This window comes from Nelumbo nucifera, chromosome 3 (genome assembly GCF_055504915.1).
Source record: "Nelumbo nucifera cultivar China Antique chromosome 3, China Antique-T2T, whole genome shotgun sequence".
NCBI classification, from domain to species: Eukaryota; Viridiplantae; Streptophyta; class Magnoliopsida; order Proteales; family Nelumbonaceae; genus Nelumbo; species Nelumbo nucifera.
The window spans coordinates 19,394,004-19,414,653 of NC_142651.1; the positions used below are offsets into that span (position 1 = coordinate 19,394,004).

The 20,650-nt window shown below is 37.6% G+C and overlaps 1 protein-coding gene across 3 annotated transcripts; it reads left to right on the forward strand.

The window, feature by feature from the left end:
* The first annotated feature begins 267 nt into the window (after positions 1-267).
* LOC104600254 (DNA-directed RNA polymerase 2B, chloroplastic/mitochondrial-like) lies at positions 268-19,810 on the forward strand. Of its 3 annotated transcripts, XR_016084761.1 has the most exons (20): positions 268-1,574; positions 6,484-6,696; positions 6,791-6,924; positions 7,024-7,090; positions 7,322-7,380; positions 7,691-7,808; positions 8,014-8,127; positions 8,564-8,695; positions 8,789-9,205; positions 10,184-10,234; positions 12,768-12,838; positions 14,242-14,326; positions 14,543-14,695; positions 14,880-14,954; positions 16,131-16,220; positions 16,358-16,405; positions 17,626-17,740; positions 17,814-17,917; positions 18,130-18,215; positions 18,878-19,014. XR_016084761.1 is itself a non-coding variant. In XM_010263112.3 (19 exons), exons 1-19 carry the CDS (start codon positions 759-761, stop codon positions 18,986-18,988), a joined length of 2,973 nt encoding a protein of 990 aa, XP_010261414.1. In that variant the 5' UTR covers positions 268-758; the 3' UTR covers positions 18,989-19,810. The 3 variants fall into 3 exon arrangements, 2 of the variants coding, with proteins under 2 accessions (XP_010261414.1, XP_010261422.1); XM_010263112.3 differs by lacking the exon at positions 18,130-18,215 and having other exon boundaries at positions 18,878-19,810; XM_010263120.3 differs by lacking the exons at positions 17,814-17,917; positions 18,130-18,215 and having other exon boundaries at positions 18,878-19,810.
* Positions 19,811-20,650: the final 840 nt, after the last annotated feature.

Genomic DNA, 20,650 nt, shown 5'->3' on the forward strand with positions numbered 1-20,650 from the left:
TTTGGTGGGCTCCGCTGATGTCTCCAGAATGAGACCAGATCTATTCCTCACACCTGTCGCCTCACACGGACATCCTATCATGCATTGGGAACATCTCCCGTATTTATTAGTTATAATTCACAGAAGATGTTCTCAATGCACGTGGATGTGCTTGTGAGGTGCCCATTTGTAAGGAGCAGACCCCATCACCTCCAGCATACATATTTGCGCCCTACAATATATCCCAACTATATATTAAGAGACAACTAGGGAGATGTTCCCAATGCAGGCTGAGATGTGCATGTGGGGGCTGATTTGATCTCGTCGATGTTGTGCACTGCTTTTCTATTCTACCAAAACTTAACTGTAACCAGAGTTATGGATCCGGATGCGCCCCAACAGGGTCTTCGGGATACAGCTAGACAGTCAGTCACTCTAGTCTCCTACCAATACAGATTACAGTTACAGATGGAGCCACGGAGGTTTAAGAAGGGCTTACCTTCTCCCCGCCCACCGCCCACCTCCCACCTCGAAACCATGAGCTGGAATCTCGTAAGCTTTGCTCTCAGGCCTCAACTGTTCCTTCAATCAATTTATCTTTTTCGTTCATTCTGATCCTTTATCCTCTTTCTTCTGAAAACTGTAAAATTTTATGTCAAGTAACGAAACTCTGATTTCAGCTACGAACCTAAGCAACTTGGTTCAAATTATTTAGCCCCAGACGATAAATACAAATCTTTCTAGTTTCCACCCAAAGCCATCAAACATACGCAAAAGGGATGTGGAGAAATATAGTGAAACAAGCCTGTTCAACGAACTTTTTTTCCCGCGATTCCTCTTCTATGTTACGCACTTTTGGTGTTGTGGGCTACTCTCAGTATCCCGTTTTTCACGATAAAGCCAGACAGTTTGAGTTCAAAAGCAGCATAAATGCCGGGTTTTCTGAAAGTTGTTTTCTTCGAAATGGGGAATCACCATCCAAAGAAGACGATTTGGGAATACTCAGTTTTGGGTGTTTCAGGAATTCGATGGGTCTTTCCAGGTTTTCGAATCATCCCAAGGGTTACGCTAGTGTTGCCGAGGTTCTCTCTTCAACGGATGCGGAGGAAGATGTCTCTGTTGTTGACGAGATTCAGGAATTATTGGAGGAGATGAGCAAAGAAGAGAAGGAACTTGAATTCAGTCATCAGAAACAGACAAAATTGGTTGGAGGAATGGGGCAAGGGAAGTACCTATTGCTTCGGAGGAGACAAGTGAAGATTGAGACAGAGGCGTGGGAACAGGCTGCCAAGGAGTACAAGGAGCTTCTTATGGACATGTGTGAACAGAAACTGGCTCCCAATTTGCCTTACATGAAGTCGTTGTTCCTTGGTTGGTTCGAGCCATTACGTGATTGCATTGCAGCAGAGCAGGAATTGTGTAGGAAAGGAAAGAACAGGGCTGCTTATGCTCCATATTTTGATCAATTGCCAGCAGAGATGATGTCAGTTATTACGATGCATAAGCTCGTGGGGTTGCTAATGACGGGAGGAGAACATGGCAGTGCTAGGGTGGTCCAAGCTGCTTGCCTGATAGGTCAAGCCATTGAGAATGAGGTAGGTGATCTTTCATTTGAATCAAGTACTTGATTTATTATTACTTAATGAGAGAGACCTTTTCTTCTTTTTATTTACAACTAAATTCTAGTTTGAATCTGTTTATTTCCATCCCTGTAAATGGATGGAAGACAAATATTAACCTCTTTTTTTTTCTCTAAATCCATCTTGTTATATATATCTGGTAACTTCATGTTCAACCGCGTTAATGGATAAATGTCAAATCTGATAGACAGTACAATAAGCAGTAGAAGCCCATTTGAATGAAAAACTTATGTTTGACTGCCTGCAAATGGGTTCCATTTCTCTCGGTTTTTTTTGGAATTTCTTTTTGTTGATTATAAATAATTTATTAAGAGATGTAGAGAAATATGACTAAAGTCATTTTGGACTTTAAGAGAGGGGAAGGGAATGTTTCAAACTTAGTGAGGTGAACCAACGGAGAGGTTAAATCAAGAATGAAATTACCTTTTTTATCAGTACCGAGATAACATCATTTATCTGAAATACAGCATACGTTCTACTCTAGATATGAGATGGGGAACCAAAAAGTAAAAAAGGATAAACAGTCACAAATGGGCTTACCGGTTCCAAAAGAGTAAAAAAAAAAAATCACAGATGGCCTATAGTATCCTTTGGTGGTAGTGAGGGGACATTTTGGACCAAATATTATAGATTCCCTGAGTGCGGCAAAGGTGAGTGACAGAAGCAGATTAGAAAGTAAGAATCAGTTCAAGAATGAGAATTGTGAAGCCTTTCTAGCACAAATGTTGTTTCACTTGTTTTCTATATATGTCTATTTTATCATATGTGCAATAACAAGTGATGCATCTAATGATTGGAGGGACTCAAAAACTGTAATTGGCTGGATGAATGGTGCAATATCTGGCCTATAGACCTTTAGACATCAAATTTAGGAAGCAAGACATCTAGTTTAGAGATTAGAAGCAGTGCCTGCTTTGGTGCCTCAGTCCGTTAATTGCTAATTGTCTTGCAAATTCTCTAGCTCATGAAGTGTAGTGGTTATTATCTGGACTGAAACTGTTTTTTCAGCTCTCTTAGGAGGGCCTTGTTAGCAGTATTGGGACTATATATAATGTTATTAAACATATAGAGATGGTGTACCTGCTGTAAATATACACTGAGTATACTATCAATGAAACTCTTTCAAGTTACTGATAAAAATGTTTGGTGGCCCTTCTCCATGGGCTGAAATTGGCCAAACAGTTGGGGCTTCAGCAACATGAAGTGAAAGGTGATTCAAAACTACTGATAGGGTGGATGCAGACTAGAAATTGGGGCATGGACCCACAGACAGGTCATGAGGGAGATTTTTCATTTAACAAGGGAGATTGATGTCAACTTCAAGTGGTAGAACAAGCCGATAGTTTAGCTAAACAAGGGACAAATAGAGGGGAACTCTTTTGGGATGCTTTGTAATTGTTTTTAGCACTCTTGTCTTGGGTTCTGATCAATGCAACTTCTTTAGTTATTAATCAAAAGTTACTGTTTCCTATCAAAATAAATAAATAAAAATTAAAAAGGTGATGCATCTAACTTTTTTACAGCTTCACATGTCTTAGTTATCTTCAGCTATTTTTCTCCCTTCTTGTGTTTGTATGTTCAGAAAAAAACCCATGGTCATGTTGAATCTTGATAATTCATATGGAGACAGATTCTTCATTGGAAAGATTATTAAAAGTAGCATATCAATAAAAAAAGTTCACTGGAAAGAGACTGAAAATTACCAATATCAGCAGCTGGTTTGAGGAGGTTCCTGCCTGAGACCCTTCAATCCTACTTAGGAGGAACTCAGAAATTAAATTCTATTCATCAACTTATAGATCACTAGGCATTTTTTTCTTCTTCTTGAGGGAGACAAAACTAATGCAATTCAATTGCACCAAAGTTCCGGGGCCAAAGCACCCCTGCACATTGCTAAATGAAATCCTTATCAACCTTGAAGGTTCAGGCTAGATGGGTTCCTAGGGAAATGAAGGCTAGTAAATGTGTACATGTGTTGCACGTGGTGATTTCAGATAATAATAACAATAACAATTTTAATCTCTATCAGAATCCATATAACGAAGACAAGTAATTGAAGCATGCTATACTAGTGGATTTATTGGTTTTAAATTTTGTATTCCATGTCCATCATTAATAAAAATAGTTCTTATTATATCACACATATTTTTGTTTAATATGATAAACATATATAATATTTTTTTGAATATATATAATATTAGAGATGTGCCCAAATGTTTATTACCAATTTTCTGAACTACTTCATAATTTTTTGTGTTTCTATCTTTTTTAAAAATTCATGATTTAATTATGACATTATGGATTGAACCATTTGACTTGAAAGGTTAAACCATTAACTGACCACCTAGACAGGAAAATGATTTTATTTTTGGGTCAATTTTAAATATTTACTTGATTTTTCATCATTAATAAAAATAATTATTGTTTATCATAGTTAACTTTCTTACTATAATTAATATATGATATTGGAGATCTGTCAAGCATTTCAATTTTTTTTGCAATTTTTTGTATTTATTTCTATTTTTCAAAATTTTATTATTTAGTTATGACATCATGGGTTAACTCATTTGACTGAGTGGTTGATCAATAGCCAGCCACCTAGATGGAAAAACGGTTTTTGTTTCTGGGCCAATTTTAAATCTTGTATTCCATTTTTGTCATTAATAAAAGTACTTCTCATTTTTTGTTTGATATGGTGATCATATAACATTAGAGATGTGCCCAATTTTTTCTACAAAATTTCTGTATTTTCTATTATCTTTTTTATTTTATCTATTTTTTTAAATCTTTTGTTATTTAATTATGGCATCAAAGGTTGAACCATTTGATGCAAATCAGAAAATGGTTGAATTGAACTACTTACTCCTCACCGGGACAAAAAAAATAGTCCTATTTCTAAGTTGGTTTAAAAACATAGGATTTTGTGCCCTTAAAATTAGGGAAAATTGCAGATTAGTACCCTGTACTTTGGGCCTAGTCGCACTTTGGTACCCAAATTTCAAGACATGCCAATCCATTACTTAAACTCCCAAAATGCCCCAGTTTAGTCTCTGTTCTTAGCAGTCTGTCAGTCATCTGTATCACGTGATGACATGTGCAACTTAAAACTTTTGAAAAGGTCAAAATTACCCTTCAAAATAAGACATTGTTTATCATCTTCTTCCTCAAGAATCAAGATTGAACCAAAGCAACAGTGAACAACCCAAAGGGCATTTGGGTGGTTGATAAAGAAAATTACATGATACCCGAAGGGCATTTGCATCCCTTCACAGGCCACTTAACGGACAGCTAATGGTGGGGACTAAACTAGGACATTTTGGGAGTTCAGGTATTGGATTGGCATGTTTTGAAATCCGAGTTCCAAAATGAGACCAGGCCCAAAGTACAGGGTACTAATCTGCAAATTACCCTTAAAATTATTGGGTGTAGATTTAATCAGTGGAATTTAATGGTGAAAACCAAAAATGCCTCAAATATTGGATTTAATGATAGAGAATGGGAGTCAGTGCATTAAATTTAGAACTTAATGAATGGAAATAGAGTAAACTTATTGTAGTAGTTAAAATTATGATTCCTGCCCTCACATAGAGAGTTATTATATTCAAAGAAAGGGGGATTTAGTGTAGATTATCAATTATTTTTTTATATTTGTTTGGTGGCTAGAAGGGAGTGGTTTTACAAATGCCCAAGGCACTAGAGATGCAACTTGGACAGGCCCAACCTGAGCCCAGGCCAACCCAGCCTGCAATTTTACATGGGCTGGGCTTGGATTTTAGGGCCTCAGTCTGGGCCCAGCCCAAGCCCGGCCCTACCTTATCCTAACCTGAGCCCAGCCTGCCTATATACATACATATGCAAATACAAACATATTATGCATATTTAAACCATATATATATGCATACATGTATACATATATACATACATTTATATTAAATTTTAATGTGAGCTGATTGACCAACCGGCCTGGGCCCAAGCCTAACCCGAGTGCATCAAATTTCAGTTCAGGCTGGGCCCAGGTTGGACAGTTTGGGCTTGACGTCAGGCTTGGGCCTTAGGCCCAATTTGTAGGGTTGGACCTGGGTTGAGCTTAAGCCCGGCCAAGCCCACCCAACTTGCACCCCTACAAGGCACTTTATGAGGAAATAAATGTTATAACAGCTGGGTTTATAATTTTTCTTGGCTAGACAAACAAGGATAGCTTGAAAAGCATAGGCACCATCTGTCAAAAAATTTTCTAAAGTAAATGCTACAATTGATCAAGTTGATGTTGTTGCCCTCATCTTCAAATGAAGACAATTAAAAAACATGGGCAATTTCTGTCAAGAAAAAGTCCAGAAATCTTAACAGGCCCTTGGTGCATTTTATAGTAGTATAAATAAATTTGGGTATTGGGAGGCTTTCTTGTATAGCAATAGCTCCACTCTTATGTAAATTTGGGTATTTCGAGAGCTGCATGAGGCAAAATTCTCACTTATTGGGCCTTGGATTCCAAATTTTATTCCATTGCATTTTTTCCTTTTGAATATAGTTTGCTACTCTTTATCTAGTTATACTCTTTCTCAACGTGTTAAACCTTCTTCATTTCCTCCTTTTATGCATCTGTGGGTGGTTTTTGATTTGGAGTCAATGTTGCAGGATGAGTGTGCGAACTAGCACATCTCTATGTCTTGGGAAGTTCATCCTTCTGTGTTCTTTGTGTCTTGAATGAAGCTAGGTTTTCAGTGGCAAAACTTGGTGTTTCTGCTCAAGCAAGGCAAACAAATATAGTTGGTTTTGAACTATCATTATTTCACCCTTATTCACCATCTTGGGTTTCTACCACATCACCAAGTATTCATTTTTAAACAATGTTGGGATGGATCAGGTTAGGATATACAAGTTTTTGGAGAAGACGAAGAAAAAGACCGATAAAGATAAGAAAGCAGAAGGTGGTGAATCTGATCCCGCAATCAAAGAACAACAAAGATTAAGGAAAAAGGTTACTGATTTGATGAAAAAGCAAAAGCTGCAGCAAGTGCGGCAGATAGTGAAGAGCCAGGATGATTCAAAGCCATGGGGCCAGGATGCTCAGGCTAAGGTATGTATCCTTGATTGTATTTACAGGAAAAAAACTCCTGGTTTCTCCAGTTTTCTGTATGTAAAATTTCATGCCATGTTCTTGTATATTCCAGGTTGGAAGCCATCTTATTGAATTATTGATGCAAACGGCCTATATACAATCTCCAGCTGATCAGCTAGCAGATGGCCCACCGGATATTCGACCTGCTTTTAGACACACTCTTAAAACTATTACAAAAGAATCACAGTGAGGACTTTGTCCTGTGTGATTGATTTAGAAACCTAGATTCCTTTTTTCTTGTTTATGTTGAACATTATTAGAAGAACATTTCTTCTTGTTCAACAGGAAAACCAGCAGAAGATATGGGCTTATTGAATGTGACCCATTAGTTCGCAAGGGATTAGAGAGAACTGTAAGTTGAACTACTGTTTTTAGAGAGGTTGGTGTTGCCTGATTGAAGTTGATTTGTTTCAGTACCAATCAATTATTTCTCTACTGCATGTATTTGTGAGCATATTTGTAGACTTGTATGTTCTTAAGTCCTTGAGGTGTTTCCAAATGAAAAACTGTTTCCTGCATAATAATCTCAACTTAAGCCAATTAGGCCCTAGATCATAAGCAAATGTTCTTTTTTTCCTAACAGGCAAGGCACATGGTGATCCCTTATATGCCAATGTTGGTGCCTCCACTCAATTGGACAGGGTATGACATTCCAGAATCTACTGATTACTTCATGTCTTTATTTCAGAGTTCATTTTATTTTTAACTTAATGCTTAGTTCAGTTAACAAGGTAAGTTCTGACTAGTCACACTTTTATTTCTCAAATAAGATGAGCTACTTGATCACAGTGTAAATAAGTTTCTGTTTGCTTGTATCCAGTAGTTATATAAGACAATAACTACTATTAGAAGTTGAGAATGTTAGCCAGATATTTATGTGAACTTCCTCTTGTTAAGTTATGTGGTCAATTCATGCTGTGTTATGGTTTTTCCCATATATTTTTTTTGGCAGATATGATAAAGGTGCATACCTATTTTTACCATCTTATGTCATGCGAACTCATGGAGCAAGACAACAACGGGAAGCAGTTAAGAGGACTTCAAGGAAGCAGTTAGAACCAATTTTTGAGGTTTGAAAACTTTGGGTTCATTCCTTGTCATTTTCCATGTTTCTTGCTGTTTAAAAGTTAATCTTGAGTTCTGTTATGTTACTGATAGAAAAAAAAGTCTTTCATTTTCTTTCATGACTATGGCTGTGTAACTTCTATGTGTTGTCACTTTCTTCGTCCTGTTCTTTGTTGCAATAGTGCCTTAACAATGTCCTAAACTGTCCAGGCACTGGATACACTTGGCAATACCAAATGGAGGATTAACAAAAGGGTACTTGGTGTGGTAGACAGAATATGGGCTAGTGGAGGTCGTCTAGCTGATTTGGTTGACCGTGAAGATGTAAGTTGCATTTTACCAATTACTAGTAAACTAATTTTTAGGGCTGCATTTTTCCTTGTTATTGAAGTGATCTGTTTCAAGTTGAAGGAGCTAGAAGGGCTAGGGGTAGACCAGAAAGGACATGGGTTGAAGTAGTAAGAAATGATTTAAGTGCTCATAATTTGACAATGGATATGGCATAACAGAATGACGAAATAGGATTCATGTAGCCAAATCCATATAGTTAGGATATGGATTAGAAGATGATGATGAATTTTCCTTGTTATTGAATGGAAATTCACAAACATCACCAAACTTATACATGCACCATTGCATATATAATATAATATAATAATACTTTAAACTAGTAAATGCACACACTTGAATTTACTTGTGTGAGAAGCCCTGACTTAACTTCTATTTTGATAAAAATGATCTTTAATTTTGTCTGCTTCAGGTTCCTCTACCAGAAGAACCTGAAACAGAAGATGAAGCAGAACTCAAGAAATGGAAATGGAAAGTTAAGGCTGTGAAGAAAGAGAACAGTGAGAGGCACTCACAGCGTTGTGACACAGAACTTAAACTTGCTGTAAGAAGATTTCTTTCCAACCCCATATTTTGGTGTTATTTAATAGATGTTGCACCACCATAGAGTGGACCAATTCTTCTTATTTAAGAGCAGGTAGCTAGGAGAATGAAGGATGAGAATGGTTTCTTCTATCCACACAATCTTGACTTTCGAGGCCGTGCATATCCCATGCACCCATATTTAAATCATCTTGGTTCGGACCTGTGTCGAGGAATCTTGGAGTTTGCCGAAGGACGTCCTCTTGGAAAGTCTGGCTTACGGTGGCTGAAGATACATTTGGCAAATTTATATGCTGGTGGTGTGGACAAGTTATCCTATGAGGGTCGGATAGCATTTACAGAGAACCACTTGGATGATATATTTGATTCTGCAGACAGACCACTGGAAGGTAGGCGCTGGTGGTTAAATGCAGACGATCCATTTCAGTGCTTGGCAGTATGCATCAATCTCTCTGAAGCATTAAGGAGTTGCTCACCAGAGACCATGATCTCACATATACCCATCCACCAGGTACTTTCTTATGGTCAAAAATCTTTCTCTTGTAATTTTTCTGTGATGCAAATAATCATGCAAGTGGACTATAAAAATGTTAATTTCCATAGGCTTTTATTGGGAAATTTTCTCTCTTCACAGGCGAGGGAACAATAAGGATGTATATAAGTAATTAGTATTTTATTCATCAAATTCTGAACATAAAAACATGGGAGGCTAGGTCTTTGGCCTGAAGAATGAAAACCTTGTTAAAAATGGATCAGGAGATTGACTAACACTCTAGCAGATGCACTTGCTAAAGGAGTAAATAGGAGTGAACAGTTGGTGTCTGTCCTTTTGTGTTTTTGGGTGGGTGCTAGGTGTTTTTCACCTAGCCCTGTTTTTCTAAATGCTTTGTATTCTGTTATATTTCCTAAAACTCCTTTGAACTGTTATAAAATGAAAACAAATAAAATTGAAATTCCTCTGAGCATGCAAGGTTATTCTTATATACTGAGCACCAGACAAGGCATTGGGGGTGTACAACTGTATTCATATATGAACTTACCTAAGTATCTATTTGTCCATGTTTGGTTTTGCATCTTGTGTTTTGGTTGTGGTCTTCCAACATCTGAGCTTGTACTAGTTGTATTTTATCTTGTGCTACCAATAAATGAATTTTAAAAAGTAAATAACCTCCAGAGTATTGGATAAGTTGGACACTTTCTCTTCTTATCTATTTATTTTTTAGTAACAAAAAAGTGAGGTTTACAGTATATGAAATATAAAAAATCAAATTATTTAATTGTGAATATTTGCAGGAAATGTCATCAAATTTCTCCTGGAACCACCTTTTTTAATTGCCTTATAATCTGGTTCCTATGCCCTACAAATGAGAGACCATTTACTGTACCTAGATTTGAGTTATATTTTCATATCAATAGATATATGTATCTAGATCTGTAATAGAGGAAAATTTGATTCATTAATGTTTGTTTTTCTATCTTATGCGTCCAGGATGGATCATGTAATGGCTTACAACATTATGCTGCCCTTGGAAGAGACAAGGTAATGCCTTTTCCTATTCATTATTAATTCATGTTACTTTATATTGCTAAATTCTGTTTATGATGGTTTCAATTTGTATAATTGGAAATGGAGGTCTATAATTTAAACTTCAGTCATAAGTAAAACATTTTGTTTTCATGTTTATCAAATCACAGGGAAAATTGAACCAGCAGTTTTTCCTGTTGTTTGATTGGTGCCTCATGAGAGAATTAGAAATGAAATTTCTTAAATTGAGGAAAAAGAAGAGACATGTGGGATCTCAAGTTTGATAATTTCTTAGGCATGCAATGGTCGCGATGATTTGATATAAACCTTTACCTGGCTCCTCTTCTGTCTCAATTTCCAGGCCTCTACCACACCTATATAAGTATTTCCTTCCCCCCTTTGTCTAAGTCCTCATTCAGCATCAGATCATTCTCGTTTGAACAATCTGGTCTTGAACCAAATCTAGGTATGGATAACTTCCTCAACTTACACTAAGGGTCCATTTGGTTCGCGGGAATTAGGGTCTAGAATTGGAATCGGAACAGACCATTCCGATTCCAACTGTTTAGTTGGCAGAATCAGAATCCCATTCCCATTCCTGGTGCAACGGCATTCCCCCATTTGAGGGAATGGCCATTCCCTCCCCCTCCCTTGGGAATGAGAATCCATTATAGCTGATTCTGATTCCCGTATAAACCAAACTGGCAGGAGGAATAGACCATTCTGATTCTGGTTCTGATTCTGATTCCAACTGCAAACCAAATGGAACCAAAGTGTATTTCCTTTGTTAGATAGGGTGGGAGGATGGAAACAAGATTAAGTTTTGGACTGACCTCTGGTGGAGAAATCTTACCCTTGTTTATTTCACCTATCCGAAACTCAGGAAGCTACCATTGCATCTTGCTCATCTTGCTCCTCTCCCTCTCCCCTTGGGATTAGTTGGAACCTTAGAAGACCTCCAAGGGACGTTAAGATTGATGAAATTACTAACATCCTCCACTCCCTATGGGAGGTCTATGTTTCCCCTTCTTCTGTAAACCATAACATTTGAATCCTTCACCCAGCCGGTAAATTCTTGACCAAGACTTTTTTCAAGACTCTTGTTTCAGGTGAGCAAAGTTCTTTTTTTTTTCCTTACAAGAAAATTTTGATTCCCCTTGCTCCCATGAGAGTTTCCTTCTTTGTGTGGGAGGCTTGGGGAGAATTAACACTTGTGGTCTGATCCAGGAAAAGAACAAAGGCAGATTATGTATCTCCCCTCACGTTTGCATCTTGTGCCTCCATGATGGTGAATCTACTGAGCACCTCCTTATTCACTGTTTGGAAACAAGAAAATTCTGGAATCACTTCCTGCACCTTGTTGGTTACAGCTGGGCAGCCCCTGAACATGTATTGGAGCTTCTTAAGCAATGACTAGGTAGGGGTTTGGGCAAGAGAGGGAAAGCCTATTGGAGCACATTGACTCATGCAGTATTACAGTGATGTGGGGAATGTGGGAAGAAAGAAACAAGCAATTTTTTTGAAAACAAGGCAATAACCACTGAAGAACTTATTTCTTATGTAACCTTTTTATGTTACACATGGGTGACAAGCTCTGAGGTTTTCAAAGGTTTCTCTCTATCAGACTTACAAAGGAATTTAGTGGAAATTTTACACTCCTTTACCCTGTCTCTAGCCTCTGTTCAGGACCCCTTGGTTAGAAAGAAGGTGGGAACAAGACTAAACTTTAGTGGAAAAACTGTAGGCAATCCCTGGGAGGCAGGGATTGGAGGTGTGATCAGGGAGGAATATGGAAATATTTGCTGGTCTTTTAATGGCCCAATAGGGATTGTGGACTCTACAAAATGTGAGATTTTGGCTGCTTTAACAGGTCTCCAAATTGCAAAGAATTTGGGGCTATCTCTCCTAACCATCTAAGGAGACTCTGAAAACACCATAAAATGGTTAGGGGAGAAGGACATGGCCCTTGGCAACTGGTACACAATCTGGGCGAGGCAAGAGACATCATGGCCTAGATGACTAAAGATTAGATGAATCCCTAGGGAACTTATTTCTTTGGCTGATGGTTTAGCCAAATCTGGGGTCCATAGGGATTCTTTGTTTAGTGATTGCTTTCTGCCCTTGTAATCTCTTCAGAGAGTCCCTCCTTGTTTACAGTTGTACATCTTCTCATGTACCCTTTTTCTAGTCTCTTTGAAATCGTTATTCTCTTAAAAAAATCTAATCGTTGACAGGCCTAATGTTTCATATTCTTTATTTTCTTTCTTACTTGGTTCCATTAACATGGTCTTATTAAGGCATTTTCACCCTTGTGTGTTTGTGCAGCTAGCCAAAAAATATCATCTGTTAAACTTTCCCTTTCATTTTGGTTTCTACATGCAGGGTTCATGTTTATGTTACCATTATTAGATCATTGTGTTGATTATCTGTTAGATGGAATTAGAAATGCACTCTTGACTAAACCATCCACTGCTTCTTAATACTTCTGTCTGCTTCTGTCTAACATGTTTCTTGTCTTTTTGTTATTCAAATTGTTCTATTTATTCAGTTGGGAGCAGCTGCAGTGAACCTGGTTGCTGGAGATAAACCTGCAGATGTTTACTCAGGAGTAGCTGCTAGGTATGCTGCTTCCTGTAAATGCATAAAAGCTTTCTCTTCCAAACCATCCCTTCAGTAAAATTTTCTTTGCATCCATTTGTTTCAAGCATAGGAGATGGAAAATTTTCCACTTTAAATATTTTAATTATATTTCTTCCCCTTTTACATCAAAACAAGCACAGCGTCAGGGGAAAGAATTAGAGAGCACATGGCATAGGAAGAGAAATGTAAATGGGAGTTGCTACATAAAGGAGAAATTTCCAGTCTTCCATTCTCTAAAATATTAAAATTTAAAAACAAGGCAGATATACCAGAGTTAGGTAGCATGCTACAATACAAAAACAAGAAAAGGAAACATCCAAGAACAATCTAGGCTGAGCTAATAGTCTCCCCATAAACGTCATTAAAACAATAAACATGCTTTAATCAGGAAGAGTTTAACCCTCATAAGATGTATTCCTTCCTATTTCACTTCTAGCCAAAGAACCACCCAGCTTCTTGGCTGATATGATCCAACAGAGTGTGCTATTATATCTAGCTGCCAATATTTTAGCCCTTTGACAGAATGGAGTAAGGCACCATGGACTGTCCCTTCTGTCCAACATGGGGAATATGGCCTGTCCACCATATTTCTTTCTTCATTTTTTCCCTGTTTTCCTCTATTTGGATAATGGTTGAGACCTTTTGCTTTGTATCATCCTCATTTTCTCTTATTGTGGACAAGGTAGTGGAAAATGCAGTTCAAGTAAATAAGGCCTTAGGTCTGGTGGTGTTTGTGTGTCGTGTGTGTGTGTGGGGGGGGGGGGGGGGGGGGGGGGGGAATGACAAGGAAGCTGTTCAAGGAAATGGAGGAAAGGTATCTGATGAGTGAAGAAAGATCTGTAAGGTTCCTGAGGGCTGTATTGGGGTGGGGCCTATTAATGGTTTTAGGTCTTTAATATCTTGTCACCTGCTTCTTATCCATTAAAATCAGTCTCATGATAAAAAAGTGAAATGCCACAAAAGGATGATTTTGTGGTGTTCCACAAGCTTCTATCTGTAGGGAGTATTTGGGAGCAGAGAGAACAGATGCCTTTTTGAACTTGGTAATCAGAGGATAAGATGTTATTGCAGTTCCTGGAATAAAAGGCATGAAATTATGCAGGAAAAGGTCTCATCCTTTCTAAGCAAACACAATGACACTTATGCTATTGTGGTGCTTCCAACCCAGCTTGACAAGTAATGAAATTTCGTATCTGGTTTCTAAAAGTTTGTTAAAAATCAAGAAGTATAAATTAAGATTTGAGAAGGGTTTGATTTTCATCTTAGTCAAGAATGGATAATATCATGATTCTGTGATTTCTAATTGTGCGATGATATAATTGTTGGAGCCTCAGATCTCTTTGGGAACTAATCTAGTTGATTGTATAATATTCATAATCCAGAGTTCTTGATATTATGCGAAGAGATGCACAGAAAGATCCAACAACTGAGCCAAATGCAATGCATGCTAGGCTTTTAATTAACCAGGTTAATTTATTTTCTCATCATATTTTGAATAGTATTTTGCGATGCATATGTTGGTAGGGTAATTTAGGCTGGTCAGAGTACACTGAAACATGAATGATATCTTTTTCTTCACTTTGCTTATTTAGGGTTTATAAGAATTAGGTAATTTTATTATGCTTCTGAGAGAGTATCCGATTTTGGTATAACTAACAGTTGATTGGTTCTGGACATCTCTAGGTGGATAGGAAATTGGTGAAGCAAACAGTAATGACATCAGTGTATGGTGTCACATACATCGGTGCCCGTGACCAGATCAAGAGGAGGTTGAAGGAACGTAATGCCATCGCAGATGAATCAGAGCTGTTTGGTGCATCTTGTTATGCGGCAAAAGTAAGTGATAGAAGAATTGATAGTTCTACAGTTTTACTTCTATTGGACAGAAGTATTTGCTGCAGACAGCATTAGGGTGCATAGTACTTTTCAGTCATTTTTGGAAGATGCACAACAACCTTTTCTTTTATATATGTTCTCAGGGGGTTTTTAGTGATAAAATCGTCTTTTGTTGTTTGTGCAGACTACCATAACTGCCTTAGGTGAGATGTTCAAAGCTGCACGCAGTATCATGAGCTGGCTTGGTGACTGTGCAAAGGTATTGTGCATCATCTATTTCATGATTTATATTTTGCTTAGTATAACATGCATTTGAAAGCGAGCCATTTAGTTTGTTTATATGGGGTTTGGTCCTATTTTTCACCTCAGTTATCCTATGTAGAATTTATGAATTATCTCTTGTAATAACATTCAAGATTCTCTATCTATATATATTGGGGGCAGGTTTTCTAGTTGAATTGCTTAATGATGACCAATGAATCTTCAGCATGGCAAGTTGGTTTAGGGCCCCCACACATTCCTCTAGATTATCTCTACTAATACAATAGGCCAAATTTGAGCCCTTGCCATGTGTTCAAAATAACCCCTTACTTTTGAGGTTAGTTTTATGTTGAACTATTTGAACTTTTAATGGTCAATATTGCTAAGTAAAACACTAATACAAGGTGGGGTATTATGGTTGACTTGGACCTGAGGATTGAACAGGTGGCCTATCCAGAGGGTACCCCACCAAGTTATATCTATCACATCATTGTTCCATATAGCAGAAACCAGAGGGTACCCCACCATTTAAATCTTCTAAAAGATCACTTTGCTAATGGCAACATTGTTACAAAATTACAACACCTTTAACATACAGGTGAAGGTTAGCTTTTCTGATAGTTGGTTCTGAAATCCTGTAAATCTTTATTTGTCCACATCTTTCTTGGAACCTTAGATCTTCATTTTAATCTTTATATCTTCCCTATAAAGTCGTTTTTCCAAGCAAGACTTGTGTGTTTGAACTCGATGAGAACAAGATCCCATCCATTAAGAAGGACAAACACACTGAAAGAATTGCATCCCATGTCAAGCAGGGAAAAATGCAAGTATAGCCAAAAGATAAACAAGTGATTGGGTGGATTAGAGACTTTCTTCTTGTGTTTTCTGGGCACTTAAAGACTGTCAATATCTCCACAGCTAGAATAAGAACCTCTCACGCAACCAATCACCACTTGAGAGTCACCCTTAATATGGACCATACAGAAGTACAGCCTGAACCATGGAGAAAGGGAATGAAACTATGCTAGGTTGTCACTGAGTCATCAGTTTCTGTGGACCCTTTTGAGTTTTTATTCTTATATTTCTCTCTTTTTTTGGTCCATGATAATTATCATTAGTTTGTTAGTTTGTAAGGTTTTACAATTGCTGTCCACTAAACTTCAAAATCCACCAGATAATTGCTTCAGAAAATCAGCCAGTGCGTTGGACCACCCCTCTTGGGCTGCCTGTTGTGCAACCGTACCGCAAATTAGGAAGGCATCTTGTAAGTGATCTCTGAAATATCTGTTTAGATGTGCACTTACATGGTTTTATCAATGTCATTGTTGCATTCTTTTCCTGTGAGAAAACTTGGTGGCTATTCTAAATTGTTTTTTTCTTCCTTTTTTGTGTTGATTGCAGATTAAAACCTCCCTTCAGGTTTTGACACTGCAGCGGGAAACTGACAAGGTAATTATTCAATCTGCTTTATCATCCCTCTTCCCCCACACACTCACATGCCTCCACCTCTGCACTTAACTCCCTTTAGATTCTAATCTTGGGACCTTAAGCAGGTTATCAATGTGTTTGAGCTTACTATCAAATATAGCTCATAAGTTTCACATGCAAACAATTGAATTTTTAAACTATTTTGTTCTAGTGTTGTAGACCATAACGAAATAGGGTATCACTGATCAATATATACAAACACAGGCACCTGTGCATCTTACTCCATAGAAACATCAGTGCACCTATTTAAATGCGCTTTATATTTAGAAACATTTTTCTAATAAAAGAATTTCTGGATAGTTTCTTATTGTTGGTGACCTATGATATTTCCTGTCATGATTTATACCCTTGCTTCTATGGTTTATCTCCTTGTGTACATTTTGCAGAGTTGCAGTGCTAATCATTTTTTTGTTCTCTTTCTGTTTTTTGAGCCCTACTATCACAATAATTGATGGTTTTGCCATTTCGATCATAGTAAATATATGCCATGTACTGATGTACACCAACCTGCACCTTCATAAGAGAAAAATACAAATGCTAAATCTTTCTGACATTCAAAACGATAACTGTCTTTGGACCCTGAGCTTATGAATCATGTGGTAAGTAGCCAAATATTTCTTCCAAAATTCCTCTTCAGCGTGCTTTTAGTTCCCCCTTGAAATATATACCATTATACCTCATTAGATTTAACCAGAGTGAAGCACCGCACAAGATTTTTCAGCCAGAACCCTTTTGTTATATTTACTGCAGTTGCTTCTTTACAAAGGATATATGAGAGTAACTTTTGTACTCTACATGGGATTAGTGAGATAAAAATTCCAAGATTACTTTATGCATTGGGTAATGACAATGTGTATATTCACCAAACGTTTCTTCATGATCTATTAAAAGAAACTTTGTTAAATGCAAATATGTAATTAGCTATGTCATCCAACCACTTGGGGAAAAATTGTATTTATGTCGGGTGATAAATTTTGTAAGAACAACGACAGTGCCAGACTTTAATTGCATCTTAGTTGTATGTGCCTAACATAGATTGATAACTTGTTTTTTGTCTTTCTGTTTTTTTATAAAAATTTTACCATGTTATTGATTGTTGGAACTGACTTCTTACCATTTATTTCCTGTGCCATAATTTTTCCTGTAAAAGTATTTCCTCATTATTGCTTTAACTATTATAGGTCATGGTTAAGCGACAGAGAACAGCCTTCCCACCCAACTTTATTCACTCTCTTGATGGTTCTCATATGATGATGACTGCAGTTGCTTGCAAGAGGGCAGGCTTAAACTTTGCAGGTTTGTAGCAATCCTCATCTTTTCGTTTACTATTTCTGACATTTTTATTGCATCTGACCTTCCCTAATTACAGGAGTTCACGATTCATTTTGGACACACGCATGTGATGTTGATGAAATGAACAAGATACTCCGAGAAAAATTTGTTGAACTCTATGAAACACCAATCATGGAAAATGTAAAGTATTTTGCATTCTTAAATGTTTAATTACAACTTGGGTAGAGAAGCTACTCTTGATTGAAATTCAACTTTGTGAAGGCCAAATCCTCTCTAATCCAATACCTTTTCCATTTATTTTTGCCTTTTCTTGTGAAAAGATTACTTATTTGGAGGAGATGGTGAATGTGTACTCTAAAAATCCTATCCCAACTTTATGGGATTTGCTATAGGTATCCTGTTTTATGATTCTTTGTTAGTGGATGGTGTCAAATCCTTCTACTGGTGCTGTCTCTTCACAGTTCTAGCATCTAAAATGGTACTGGAATGTGTATATTACGTAGTTATAATTGTTGTAATTCTTGGATTGAAACATGTCAACTGAAGGATCTCTAACCATGCATTAACATTTATAAACATCAATTTTTATTAGCTATAGGTATTGCCATTTTTTCTTCCAAATCATCTAGCTTGTATGTATCAAAAAAAAAAAAAATAGTGCTAAAAAATACAACAGAAAATAGCTTGTCAAACCTAACAAATAGCATATCCCTACAAAGAATTACCCAGTTACTTTGGTCAACCTCCCAGGGAGGCACCGGTATAGAACTCCTTATTCTATGATACCCAGATACCTGATATGGAAACAATATTCTGTATATTCTTTATACTTGATATGACACTGGATACTGCATCAACACTTGTATATTCTTTATACCTTATAGCATTAGCACTTTTAAAATATGTACATGTTAGAAATTTAATTAAACTTGGCAACTCGTGTCTGTGTTAGTATCCATGTCTGAGTATCTTAGTCCTCCCTAGCTAGGGAATCATCTAAAACAAGGTATTCATACATATGTATGTTGCAGTATATCTATTCTCATTTAAGTTTAATTAGATAGAAATTGGTTAACTGTTTATTGGAAACCCAAAGCCATATTAATAATAATGTTTTTCATCACCTGCTTGCATATGCAGTTGTTGGAGAGCTTTCAACAGTCCTTCCCAGCATTAAGTTTTCCTCCTTTGCCAGAGTGTGGAGATTTTGATCTACATGAAGTTCTGGTGTCACCCTACTTCTTCAACTGATCTGCAGCTTATGCCTTGCTACATCATACTTAGTTGCTGCATCATGATTCTTACCAGTATTCTCTACCTCTGCTGTTAAGTTACAAGGCAATGGAGGCTTTGTTTGCATGCTTTCATCCATGGGCTAGCAAAGCATATGCTGAGTTTCCTAGAAGTAGGTTGTGTTTTTAAATAGAGGTTGTGCTCAAACACAATTAAAGATACAGTTTGCAGAAGGCAGTTCCCTAGTGAATCCAGCTTTCGCGGCTGATATTTGGAGACATGACAAGAAAGTGAGAAACTGACCAGCTAACAGGTAAATGTTACCCAGTACATGAAGAGGTTGGAGGAAATACATAACATGGGAGTGATCTAGCAGCGATGGTAAAATGACTCAAATAAACATCACCTACAGTTGGTAATTGAATGAAGCAACTTGTCTTTGACAAGGTTCAGATTGGCGTAAAGCAAGAAACCAAGGCATCAGAGATATCAGCGGCGAAACGCCATGTGAAAGTGCATAATGGTCTGGTTCAAACTGATTAAAGACCGCCAATTTTCAACTTCTAGACTAGTGTACATCTTCCAGAACTGCATCGAGTGTAATTAGTTTAGCACCTTCCATTTTTCAAATTTAGTGTTGTTGAAATACCGCATCTAGTGTAAATAGTGGTCCTTTTTTTTTTTCCTTTTTAAATTTTAAGGGTGTAAATAGTGGTCATAAGCTGTGGTTTACATGTATACTTATGTGGTATTCTGTGCCAATACGGCAATACTTGAAGCTAGTATGGGTGGATACCTACGTATCTATTTAATATAAGTTTTCTTTCTATTTGTTAATTATTTTTTCGACTGTGTAACAGCAAAATTGAATTAGGCGTTGTTACAATCCATTGGTCCCACATCGATAGTATGGGATGCTGTTGTGGGGTCTGTCTGGTTCCCTCCGTCTAACAGCTAGCTTTTAAGGGTGAGTTTTCTTAAGGCACATAACAGATGGTATCAGAGCCTACATTATGCCTCTCAGTTGCAATCATGTGGCACAGATGGTGATGTTGGTATTGCAGTGTTCGGCCGAAACTAGGTGGACTAATGCAAAACCAGTCTACATGAGCATCGGAACTGCAGAGCATGGTGGAATGTTATGATCCATTGATCCCACATCGGTAACATGGGATGCTTGGTAGGGTGTATGTGTCTGGATTCCCTCCCTCTAACAACTAGCTTTTAGGGGTGAGTTCTCCTAAGACACATAACAAGCGCCATATTGACAAATTTGAAAAAAAAAAAACATCAATTTAATGATACAACCCATGACCATTCCCAAATGCAAAGAAAGAATGTTAGTTTAAAAGGATATTGATGAAGGGAAATTTGGCCCGACCTCGTGATCGCCCGACACGTGGCAAAGGCAAGCAGCTCGGGACAGTAAAGCACCCAAAGCGAACATCGGAAGCAAGTCCAAACTTACTACTGAGCCCGAACTCCAGACCGCTGTACTTAGTCCGAGCTCCTTGTTAAGAGAGCTCCCTGTCAAAGGTCCGAGCTCCCTAAAACCCGAGCTCCCTAAGTCCGAGCTCGGTACTAGGAGCCCGAGCTCCCTAAAATCCGAGCTCCCTACTAGGAGCCCGAGCTCCCTGTTAAGAGCGAGCTCCCTATTAAGGGTCCGAGCTCCCTAAGAAT

Excerpts from the sequence above, each read along its gene's own strand:
- LOC104600254 (XM_010263112.3), top strand. The coding sequence starts at position 759 with ATGTGGAGAAATATAGTGAAACAAGCCTGTTCAACGAACTTTTTTTCC. Across the intron at positions 7,091-7,321 it reads GCAAGGGATTAGAGAGAACT|GCAAGGCACATGGTGATCCC; the intron begins GTAAGTTGAACT and ends TTTTCCTAACAG. Across the intron at positions 17,741-17,813 it reads GGCAGGCTTAAACTTTGCAG|GAGTTCACGATTCATTTTGG; the intron begins GTTTGTAGCAAT and ends CCCTAATTACAG.